Source organism: Lactuca sativa, chromosome 5 (assembly GCF_002870075.4).
Source record: "Lactuca sativa cultivar Salinas chromosome 5, Lsat_Salinas_v11, whole genome shotgun sequence".
In the NCBI taxonomy this organism is placed as follows: Eukaryota; Viridiplantae; Streptophyta; class Magnoliopsida; order Asterales; family Asteraceae; genus Lactuca; species Lactuca sativa.
The window spans coordinates 307357499-307370160 of NC_056627.2; the positions used below are offsets into that span (position 1 = coordinate 307357499).

At 31.7% G+C, this 12662-nt stretch overlaps 1 protein-coding gene across 1 annotated transcript; it reads left to right on the forward strand.

Moving 5' to 3' along the window:
- The first annotated feature begins 10249 nt into the window (after nucleotides 1–10249).
- LOC111888517 (probable xyloglucan endotransglucosylase/hydrolase protein 26) lies at nucleotides 10250–12239 on the forward strand. Its single transcript, XM_023884680.3, has 4 exons — nucleotides 10250–10451; nucleotides 10537–10637; nucleotides 11301–11494; nucleotides 11580–12239. Exons 1-4 carry the CDS (start codon nucleotides 10280–10282, stop codon nucleotides 11986–11988), a joined length of 876 nt encoding a protein of 291 aa, XP_023740448.2. The 5' UTR covers nucleotides 10250–10279; the 3' UTR covers nucleotides 11989–12239.
- The last annotated feature ends 423 nt before the right edge of the window (nucleotides 12240–12662 follow it).

Sequence of the window (12662 nt, forward strand, 5' to 3'; positions counted from 1 at the left end):
GCTCAACAATCTCTCAAGGAAGAAGCTCACAACTGATTAGGGTTTTTGGAGGGCAGAGAGGCTGGTAAGGGAGGCCCAAAGGGGGTTAAGTGGCTTAAATAGGGTGCAAAACTTCAAAAATACGGTTTCATCCAGCCTGATCTACTCGCCGAGTCAAGTCTCTGACTCATCGAGTAGTTCATTTTAAAACCCGTGCGTATTCTACCCTCTAGTCAATGAGTCAGGGCTACTAACTCGCCGAGTCCTTCGTACCAGAGAACCGGGCGTTACAGAAACGTATATCGCATGCTTCTATAGTAGGTTCAATTATTTATGCTATGACATGTACAAGGCCAGATGTAGCTTATGTTATTAGTATAACTAGTAGGTATCAAGCTAACCCCGGCGAAAAACATTAGGGGGCTGTTAAGAACATACTTAAGTACTTAAGAAGAACTAAACATATGTTTCTGGTTTATGGAGGAGTTGAAGAAGATCTTACTGTAAGATGTTACACTAATGCTGGTTTCAACACTGATCGAGATAACTCACGATCACAGTCAGGATATGTGTTCACACTTAATGGAGAAGCCATTTCCTGGAAGAGTTCAAAGCAAAAAGTGGTTTCACTTTCTACAATAGAATCTGAGTACATAGTTGCGTGTGAAGCGGCTCAAGAGGTTGACTGGATGAAGAAATTCATCGATGATCTAGATGTTATTCCATGCATCAAAAATTCCATTGAGATGCTTTGTATTAACACTGGTGCCATCGCTATCACAATAGACATGATGGTTACTAACAAGACTAGACAGATTCACCGAAAATTCAATTTCATTTGTCAGGAATTAGAATTTGGAAATGTATGCATTGAAAAGATTCATACATATGATAATCTACAGATCCATTCACAAAGGCTCTACCTCAAAGCAAATTTGAAAGTCATGCAAAAGGAATTGGTCTACGATTAGCTAGTGATTGGATTTAAATATGTACTTGACTAACATCTGGATATTCAGAACTATGTAGCAAAGATATGTAATCTCCTCTGAATATGATACATCACTTTTGTGTTGAATATTATTGTGTTCTATATTATCATGTTATTCAATCCTTGAATAATGTAATTATTAAAAATTTGTCCATAGTCAGTCACTATTGCGGGAGCAACTGTGAATTAAGACTAATATGAATAGGCTTGGTTGATTTCAAGAGGTGAAATAGCAAGGTGTTGCATCCAAATTCATATGTACTTGTTTGAGAACAACTATTGGAAATGACCCACATCAAGAGTCACTTCATGGATCTATATCATAAGTGAATCTTGATCACAAGTAAATATCTTTATGTCTTTCGAACTGAGATTCATATTGGAGAACTCAAGTATGGGGATTGTTATACTTTAACATGGTTAAACGTTGTTCGTAACCGTGCAATTATAAAAGCCTTTGTTGGGTAGAGCATGAACTGTATGAGAGTATGCATGTAGTCAAAATGGGATTTGTTCCTCTTATATGTTGATATTTAGACATCTAAGGTGCCTTTCTTATAAGTTGGATGGCAAATGAGGATGATCACTTTCCATGTCTCATATCTAACATGATGTCTATAATAAAGAGAATATTGACACACTTACCTTATACTTCAATTGTGGCTAGTGAGCTCCTGGAATTGGATGTTGATTGATGGCACCCCTTCGTGTTATTAGGGGTAGTAGCTCGTTGCTAGACGTTAGCTACTGTCTATGTCAGTTTTTAATGAATCTTGTGCAAGTGGGAGATTGCTAATAACATATGATCCTATAGGGTCACACCTTAATCAAGTTGGTACTTATTGAATATTTATTATATATATATATATATATATATATATATATATATATATATATATATATTTGATATTAATAAATAAATTCAACTCATGTATTTAATTAGAGAAAACTTATTGTTCTATGAAACAATATTGTAAGAAGTAGACAAATAGTCTTTATATGATAAGGTATCAAATAATAAGTAATGTACAAAGTTTTGGACACTTTGGTTAACCATGATTAAATCAAAGTCTTACTCTACCATGGTTAAAAAGATTGGTGAACATTTTTTGTCCTCTTGAGGGCCTATGGCCGAAAGTGTACAAAGGAATGGAGACTGCTTGTCAACCTCCATCATCTTGTTCCCCATGCCTCTCTGTTATAGCCCATACTTTTGAATATTATATTCAACATGCCATGCTTGTATGTGGTTATAAATAGAGGATATTATACACAGAGAGTGTGCTAGTTTTTTGTTAAAAACTTCTTATTTTTCTCTAAAAACCGTGAGCAACATAAGGGCTTGGAGCTCTTTCCTCTTTTGAAGATATTACATGCTTTTTGTGTTCATTTTGTGTCTTCCTTTAGTGCTTAATTGATTTATCACTTAAGGCTCAAAGAACAAAGTTGTACAAGAAGAAATCTAGAAATTTTGGTACCTTATTATTGTTGGTGGATTACTTGTAGAGAAGATTAAGCTCCTTGTTCTTGCCATCTATTTGAACACCCCAAATCCAAGAGAGTCCAAAGGCTACAAAGGTTGTTATTTCTAATCACCCTATGGTTGTTGTAACATCATTCTAACCTCTTTAAAAGGATCCTTGATGGTTCATTTTGTTGTCACACTCAAAATTTATAAGAAAATTTTAAAGCTTCCATTGTCGGTTTTTATGAAAAGCTATCTATTTTATGCAACAAAATCCCTATAGGACATGCATAACTAATCTTTCTTTTGTTTTTGAAGTATTTTTCAACAACAATTGAGTCATTATCTTAGTTAAATACAACAACACACTAGTACATATTCACAACATCTTATTCAACATCTTATTTAAAGATTTTCTATCAGTTGCTGTATTAGTAGATATTTAGAAATCTGATTGATATAATTGATTCTAAAACTTAATTAATATATTGTATACTTAATTCATTTATTTGATAACTTAAATGAGTTCCAATTGCAAGGCTAAAGTGATATTGGCTAAACACAGTACACCAACAAATTAATTGGAATGACACACTTTTTTTAGTTTGATTGTGGTATATTGGTTAATTGTTGTATTGGGTTAATTGACGCAAATATTTCTACTGAAAAACTTTTGGTGTTCCACAAATGGTAAACCATTCACCTCTTGTTATTCCTTTTTCTTTTCTAGAAAAATCTTGATACTAACTATGGAATGGAAAAACAAGAATAGAATCAAACATAGAAAGGAATCATAATCTTCATGTCAAACCTTGAAGTCTAATCCCGGACTGTGCACCGCCACTTTTCCGGTTTGTCCATTCAAGTTCTCCCATTTTTCTGGATCTTCGGCACTCCTCTTTTTCGATTTCCCTTACGTTGCTAAGATTTTAACCATTGATCTTCATGTCAAGCCCTAAAATCTAATCCCTAACCTTCTTATTTATAAATAATGATGTTATGATAATCACCTATCTTGGTTATTTTATGTTCATATTTTGTGTTTAAATATATGATCACTTTAATTTTACTTGAATTAGCAACCCACGAAAAACCTATGCGTGTTTGGTTCATTGAGAACCATGATTAAAAACCTAATAACCAATCTCCCTACAGGTTCTAAGTTTGTCTTCATTGACATCCATAACATGTTTGATGAAATGTCTCATATAGTGCTGTGCAAATTTAACTCTAATGCTATTGTATCCTTGTAGTTGCATCTATTTCAAAGGGCAAGCAAGAACAAACCTATATTATTTTACTATATTGTTCTGTGTCTTATAAGTCCTATATGTCTCTTTTTGTAGTTAATAATGTATGTGTCATTCAAATCATTTGGGATCGTATTTTTCATGTCTTCTAAACTAATATCAAAACATGTACATGTGAAAAGAAATAGAATAATTGTAAATAGAGTTGTTGGGTGGACATGATGTACTGTGCTTATGTTGCAATTTAATGATTTTGTAATTAAATAGTCAAATTACATGAAAAAAAATTAAGATCAGAACCTTAATACATAGTTACCCTTTGCCACTTCATTAAAAAATATTCCACATGGTTGATATATTACATTTGCTACTTGTAGAAACTGAGTTAATAAGACAATAAGTAATGAATTAAATTGAAAATTTTAATTAATTGTACCAATTGTTTTCTTTTTATTATTTACTAAGTGTAATTGAAATTTTGACATGTTTTCATCATTAAAATTATTTGGTAAACCAAGTAACCTTAACAAACTTAATTGGTCGTTGATGTATGCATAAATTTAACTTGATACACAATTTATATACCATTTTTTAATTTATACACCAACTATCTAAACTACCTAATGCGTTAGGCAATGTACCTAATCAAATAGTAATATTGTAAGAAAGTTGGCGTCGAACACAAGGGAAACGAGAATGATTAAAAGCTAATTTATCTACTAAATTTAACTAACTTAAAAGCAATTAAATATAGATTTTTCTCTGGTTTTACAAGTCCAACTTACTTAAATACAGTTATCACAAAAAAACGATTAAACTAATAAAAAGCAATTCAAATTAAGGTTTAAAAGAAGATATTAAAGAAAATTCCATTTAGATACAATTCACTCTATTCCTATGGTTGATTTCTTGGAAAGTGCAATGAATTAAGTTGTTTGTTGCTTAACGATTCCTAAGTTGATTAATCTTTATGATCAAAAGAATAATCCTTTAATAAAACTAATCTATTCATACATTGATCATTGATCAGGTGGACAAACAAATAAGAATAATAGTATTAGTTTTGAGTTATGCCGAACTTTAACTAATAATTGGCATTAATGGATAATAACACCAATTCAATACATGAATGATTATCATATATTAGCTTCCACATAAATTTACCTACTTTTATATTTAACCCTAAGTTTATAATCAAAACATTAATCTTACAACTTTGATGTTCATAAATTCATAACATTCAAGTTTACAAAATAAGAATATTCATCTAATTCAGAAAAACTCAGCAATATATGGAAAAAGTAGTTATTGTTAATACAAAAGGGTCTTTAACAAGCTATCATAACAAATAAGCAACTAGAAACAATCCAAGATCCAATAAATCAACACATAGTCATAATGATCCTCTACTCTAAACAAAAGTTAGGTTTTTTGGCCCATGATTACTACAAACAAACACTTAAATTGAAGTTCACAATGGAAATCATAATGAAGAACAAAGTAAAAAAGTTTTAGAAGTAGTATTGCCTTAAATCTCTTCAAAAACTAAACTTCAATTGATATCCGATCTCCTTCTGTCTTCCGGCATGTCTTTGGCCTCCAAAAGTCCAAAATAACTTGAAGCATAAGGTTGGGAGATTAGACAAATATTTATAGTTTCGTAAATTTGATCCCCACGTCGTGGCCAAAGCCTCCACTGTGTGGCGGGCATTATTCACGCGTGTTCCTTAAGTCTGTCAGATAGTCACAAATTTTCTTCTCCCAACGGCGTGGCCAAAGCCTCCATGCTATGGGGTTCGAACTCCTTAATCAATTTTGTCTTCGGTTGACTAGGTCCACTTTTTCCAGCTTACAGCTCCACATTTTGTTATGTTTTAATCCTGAGCATGTCTTCACTGCTACAAAACAAAATTTCAACATATTAAGTACTTTTTGCTCTATAATGAGCATGAATGTAGCAAAAAGTATTAAGAAAACACAAAAAATATATAACTAATCATGCATATATCATAACTTAACATTTAAACTATTTTGAGAGCACATTTTATTTTATTTAACATTAATTAAAGGACTTTCATTGTAAGTTGTTAGTTTTGGGAGCAATTTTTAGTTAGTGGAAGTTTAAAGTCTAAGTTTTAAGTGTTATATATTGTTAAGTGTTAGTATGCATACATACAGCAAAACGAAAAACTTTTTAAATACTTTTTAAATTTTTTCTAAAGTATATAAAGAAGTAACAAAGATAATTTATGCAGTTTATCCTTATCCCGTAATTTGTAATTTGTTATGGTGTTGATAAAAGGTTTATAATTGTTTGAAGTACATGAAGGCAAACCTAATAAAGTTTTGAACTTCTCTGCATTTACATTTTGTTTCGTGTGAAGGGTCCCAATATACAGTGAAGCAAAGTTGGAATTTTACATATAAATTCGAAGTGAAATCTCTTTTTATTATCACATTTATCTTATGTATTCATGTTAGAAGTTCATAATTACCTGGGACAACATATATTGTAGGATCACTTAGATGTGGTGCTTTTTCATGTCACCAATTAAATCAAGACCATGAACAAAGGAATCTATAGATTCCAAATCTTTCACTGCACAAAAACATGTATATTCATTCAATTACTTTAGTGTGCAATTGGTGATGGAAATTATAAAACAAAACTACTAACTGAAAAGGTGAATGAGAAACGTGAAGTATAAATCATAGAGTGAATGGTGATGCTATTTTATTGCATTTATACCTTGAATTATTTTTCTCAATAGTTTTAATCTTCATTGTGTTAGCTTATGAATTATGTTATTAGATTTCTCTTTTTGTTCTAACATAACACTTCTAATCATAGGATTGCCTTTATAATTAACACCCAACTATTGGTTTCAAGTTGTAAAATGGGAAGTCACTCAAAAAATTTATTCGTTGAGAGCATGTTAGTGGATCAAACTTCCATGGGTCTTATGGTGATAATCACCTGTAATTTATTATATAAAGTGAAAATTTATAATATAATATATTTTTTCCTTAGATTTAGCATATTTTATGTGTTTTTGAGGAAATTACTCTCAATAGATGATGTAATGTTATTAAGAAAGATTTTGTGTAATATTTTATAGAATATTGTAACTTTGTAGTGTAAACTTTGTTGGGAAATTGTTGTGAAATATAGTTAGATACAAAATAGGTATTTTGTAGTTAATTTTCAATGAATTTCATTACGAAATTGTTTGTAGTAAGAAGACTGATATTAAGTCCCAAAATCATAGTATCAAGGACTTAAATGATATATGTGAGGCCTTGACGTAAATATATTAGAGACCGAGTATCGTAGTATCAAGACTAATATTTAGTCTTTGAAAGATAGTATTCGAGACTAATACGACATAAAATAGAGATTTTAATAAAACATATTGGAGACTAAATAATATATTTTAAAGGATTGATATTCAGTCCCTAAAAGATAGTATTAGGGACTGATATGACGTTAAATCGTGGATCTGAAGAAAACAAAGTAGAGTCTGAATGAGATATTACCAAAGACTGATATTTTTGTCTTTGATACTTAGATGTATTAGGGACTGATTTCTAGTCCCAAATACATAAAAAATCGACTATCTAGGACTAGGTCTTTGGGACTAGCTAGGAACTAGCTAAATCAATTCATGATTCTCATCAGAGACCTATTATTGGCCATTAGAGACTAATGTTATTCTTTAATACCCCTTTTTCTTATAGTGACGTCCCTTGTTTATCCTATCGAAACCTCCATCGGTGTTAATGTATCTCACATCAATATAATCTTAGACTCCACGTATATCTTTCATGGTCCTATAAGGTGTATATATATGTTGGAATCCCCCTCCCCCCACTTAGTAAGGGCTCTTATGGAGAGATACAATCTCGAACTTCACATATATATCTTACAAGACCAATATACACTTTGGGTAAGCTTTGGGAATACAATTAAGAAACCATATATAGTTATTTCCACATTTAGAGAATATGCCCGTCCCTATGGATTAATGCACAACAACGTTCCCATTATATGCTCTAGCCACTCTCCTCATCACACACATACATATACATCAATCAGCTCTCTCTCTCTCTCTCTCTCTCTCTCTCTCTCTCTCTCTTTCACACACACATACACACACAAAATATATAAGTATTTCCACTCCTTTGCTCTTTGAACGCAATCCTACTTAATCGCTTGATATTTTCCAAAATTCACCTAAAGGTTCATGGTGATGTTGCCATGTACTTGTTAAAGGTCATTGACAGCTGATCCGGATCATTACCCATTTACCCGAGCATACTCGGGTAACACTATTAGTAATTTTTGTGGGTGTATCTTTGTAAACCTTTTGATTAAGTAGTTTTGTAATATTGCAAGTATATAGCAAAGCCTATAACAATGTCACTCCAGTTAATTAGTAAAGCTTCTTGAAAGCGTTTTCTTCAATTTTGTTTTAAAAAAATAATTTTGAAGTCTATGTAAGTCCCAGTTGCTTTAGTGTCCTTAATGGTTGTGGTAGATATCTAGACTTAAATGTAATATATATTATTGATTTTGTAGGCATCACAATCACAGGTAATTGTTAGTTTAAGTTGAAAAGTATAATGCTATAATGGTAAAACGAAAAAAAGTAGGATGCTATAATGATATGTTGGTGGTTATGGTTTGATATGTTGATATTTTGTAGTTTGATAATTTTTGGAAAGTAGAATGCTATAATGATATGTTGGTTATGGTTTGATATGTTGATATTTTGTAGTTTGATAATTTTTGGAAAGTAGAATGCTATAATGATATGTTGGTTATGGTTTGATATGTTGACAATTTGTAGTTTGGTAACTTTTGGAAAGTAGAATGCTATAATGATATGTTGGTTATGGTTAGATATGTTGATATTTTGTAGTTTGGTAATTTTTGGAAATTAGAATTCTATAATGTTATGTTGGTTATAGTTAGATATGTTGGTATTTTTTTTTTATATTGGTAATTTTTGGAAAGTATAATACTATTATGATATGTTGGTAATATGTTTATTTTATTTTATTTTATTTTTTTGTAGTTGGGGATGTTGCAAACAATACGAAAGGACCCGACATGTTTTGCGGCATTGGAAGAGTGGTTTCACTCATTGTCACAACCAGATAATAAAGAAGGAAATGATGAGAGTGATGATGACGAGTAGGAATTTTAGGGTTTATGAAATGTTTTGTTTGGAAGAATACTTTAGGTTGTATGGATTAACATATTGGACGGATTAATATTTTATAAATGTTATTGTTTTTGGTTGTGTATGGGTTAATATTTCTATAAAATTCTACCAGATTTTATAAATGATATAATGTCCTTTATAATTTTAATATTACATAAACAAAAAAAAAAAAACGAAAATAGTTTTTGCGGCGACATCTTTAACGGCGTCAGAACATTATTAGCAGCGTTAATGTTTTAGCGGCGACGAGGAAGTATTAGCGGCGACAAACCAATAGCGGTGACGTCTTCACATTAGTGGCCACTAACTGACCATTAGCGACGAAGCATTAGCGGTGACATTTTTGCAGTGACATGTCACCGCTAATACCTTTAGCGGCGACGACCCCTCTCTTTCGCGGCAACAGACGTTGCCACTAATGCCCGACTTTCTTGTAGTGAGGGTTGAAGGCACAGTAATGATATAACTTATTAGTCAGAGAATTAGTAAAAATATGTACAAGTGTTAAGCTGTTATTGTTTGATATAGGACTATATATGCTGTAAAGTTTTATAAAGTACTTATCAATATAATTGAAAATAATATTATAATTATTGACGTAGCTATGTTCCATTGGGATGCACGTCTTACAAAACCATAGGTAACCCAAAGCCGGCTTGTATTTATTTTAAAACAGTCCCACACCCCGTCGTGCACCGGTTCAATTTATGTGTTCGATCATCTCTACAGCTTATACGCAAGTCTTTATGGGGTAATATACCTACTAAAAGCGTGTTTATGTATACATGTAAGTATTAACTTTAGACATTACATATATAATAAAGTATAAAACATATTTCTTACTCCAAACATTTAAACAATTAAAAAACAATGTATATACTAGATAAATACACAACTCATGTCATAATAAAATTATGAAATTAAACTTGATTGCTTTAACATTTTTAGTTAATAAACTACTAATTAATACCGTAACATTTTGGATGGAATTCAAATATGCAAAATTTATATTGCTAATTAATCTGTCATATATTTAATACAACAGAAATATATGTTGTATATCTATTCTCAGTTTTATATATGGAATAAGGTGTGCACAATATTTTTGCTTGGCTTCTTTTCCATAATAACACACTCATTAAATTTAACATGAAATTTTACAACAGAAAGAAAATATATTAAGGCAGCAAGAATGTAGAAATGAAGGACAAGGTCAAGATATATTATAAAACAAAGTCAAAGAATACAAGATTCATTCTCTGGTAAGGTGCATATGCTGGACAAAGGCTATATAAACCATCAAGAAATCACCACCATCACCATTAACCAACAAACCAAGCAAATCGAAACATTCACCAGATTGAAAATGGCAGGTTCTCAAGCTTTGGTGATGGCTGTTTTGGTGATGGGAATAGCATTCCATTCCACCCTGATTGATGCAACTATTGCCAAAAGCATGTATTTCAATTGGGGTGCTCACCATTCTTCAATTCTAGGCAATGGTGATGACCTCCGACTTGTTTTGGACCAAACATCAGGTATACAATATGGATATTAAAGAATGGGATGTTTGATTCCGACTCCGATCTTAATTCTAATTCCAGTTCCAACTTTCACATACAGGATCAGGCATCCAATCAAAGAGGGCGTTCCTGTTTGGAAGCATTGAGATGCTAATCAAGTTGGTGCCAGGCAACTCTGCTGGAACCGTGACAGCATATTATGTAAGTTCAAGATCCATCATAAAATATAGGGATAATATAAAAAGATAGCAACATACTTCATCTAGATAGCTGTGTATATAGCATCCTCTACATTCAGTTCTTTCTATTTCAACATTGTAGCTTTAAAAGTATACACAACAAAATACAAGGAAAATGACGGAAAAGAAAAAAACCATTACGTCTTGGGCACTTTCACCGTTTAACCACTAATGTTATACGTTTTTCAATCAAACAATATTAGAAGTTTCAAATATTTTTTTAAAATTAAGTATTATGACCTATTATATTAATCATGATGACCGGTTATAATAACAAGTCAAAATGGTTAAATTGGAAAATGGGTAACTTTTTTATACTTTGATAGAAAAAAATTAAGTACAAGTAGCTAAACCTTAAAATTGTCAAAAATGTAATGGTTTTTCTATGATTTCCGTAAAGTATATACAATTATAGAAATGGAAATTGGTTTGTGTATGGATGACAATACCATAATTAGGTTTACTCTTCAAAGTACAACGCTATAAAAGAAAGAAATATATGTTTGATGCTACAATAAAAAAATCAATGAAAACACGTTATTTCATGCATTTAACTCTAAAAGACAAATGAAGATTGTATAATTTCATCAACAACTCTAAACACAAAGTCGAACAATGATCACAGTTGTCTTCTACGGGTGCTAAACATGATGAAATCGACTTTGAGTTCTTGGGTAACTCAACAGGAGAACCATACACAGTCCACACAAACATCTACACTCAAGGTCAAGGCAACAAAGAGCAACAGTTCAAATTATGGTTTGACCCAACTTCCGGATATCACAACTACACCATTCACTGGAATCCTACACAAGTAGTGTAAGTAAAAACCAAATCGAAGTACCGAATCCTACATCTTTAATGATTGTTTAATTGTTATTTTAAGATTGTTTATGTATTGCAGATGGTATGTTGATAGCATGCCTATTCGGGTGTTCAGAAACTATGAGAGTGAAGGGATTGCATACCCAAATCAACAAGGGATGAGAGTTTACTCCAGTTTATGGAACGCTGATAATTGGGCGACTAGAGGTGGACTGGTCAAGATTGACTGGACTTCAGCACCTTTTGTGGCTAGTTATCGTAGGTTTAGAGCAAGAGCTTGTAAGTGGAATGGACCTGTTAGTATTAGTCTGTGTGCTATTCCCACCCCCGGAAACTGGTGGATGTCTCCTGTCTACAAGCAATTGAGCAATGGTCAACAGGCTCAACTCAAATGGGTGAGAGACAACTACATGATCTATAACTATTGCACTGATTTTAAACGGTTTAAAGGTCAGATCCCCGCTGAATGCTCTATGCCACAATTCTGACCAGAGGATGATTAATTTCAAGTCTATTTTATTTCAATATTTTGAGATTCTTTCATTGCGTTATGGTCACTTTTTTTCTTTTGTATTCCTCATATATTTGTTCCCAAAAAATGTACTTATCATATTGATGAAACTATTATGAGAAATTAAATATTCTCATACATTTTTTTCCTACTTATCATCTTGCCATATCAAATTATGTGTCACATTTAATGACACATTTAATGAAATTGATAATATTTTAATCCATTTGTCACCATTTAATATGGGTAGGAGGATAGTAAGACTAAAATTAATGAGAATATTTAATTTTTCAACTATTATTTATTGTATACTTAATTAGTGTTTTAGATTTTTGTTTACATCAACTATAGACTCTTTTAAGTACCTGATGATTCTAGTTTTCATCAACTATATAACCTATTTATGAATTGGTAATAAGTAGGGTGATGCTGGAGGATTATTTTACCACAATCGAATATGTTTGAAGTTTCTAAAGATGAAACAACACAAGTTAAATGAATGGGAAGGTATGCGGAGACTCTGGTACCCAACGAAACAACTAACGAAGCTAAAATAAATAATATGCTTTATACAATTGCCTCAAGTATTTACACAAGCTGCTATTGTGAACCCAACTATAGATTTTTCCTTGTCCGAATTTAAACAAATGG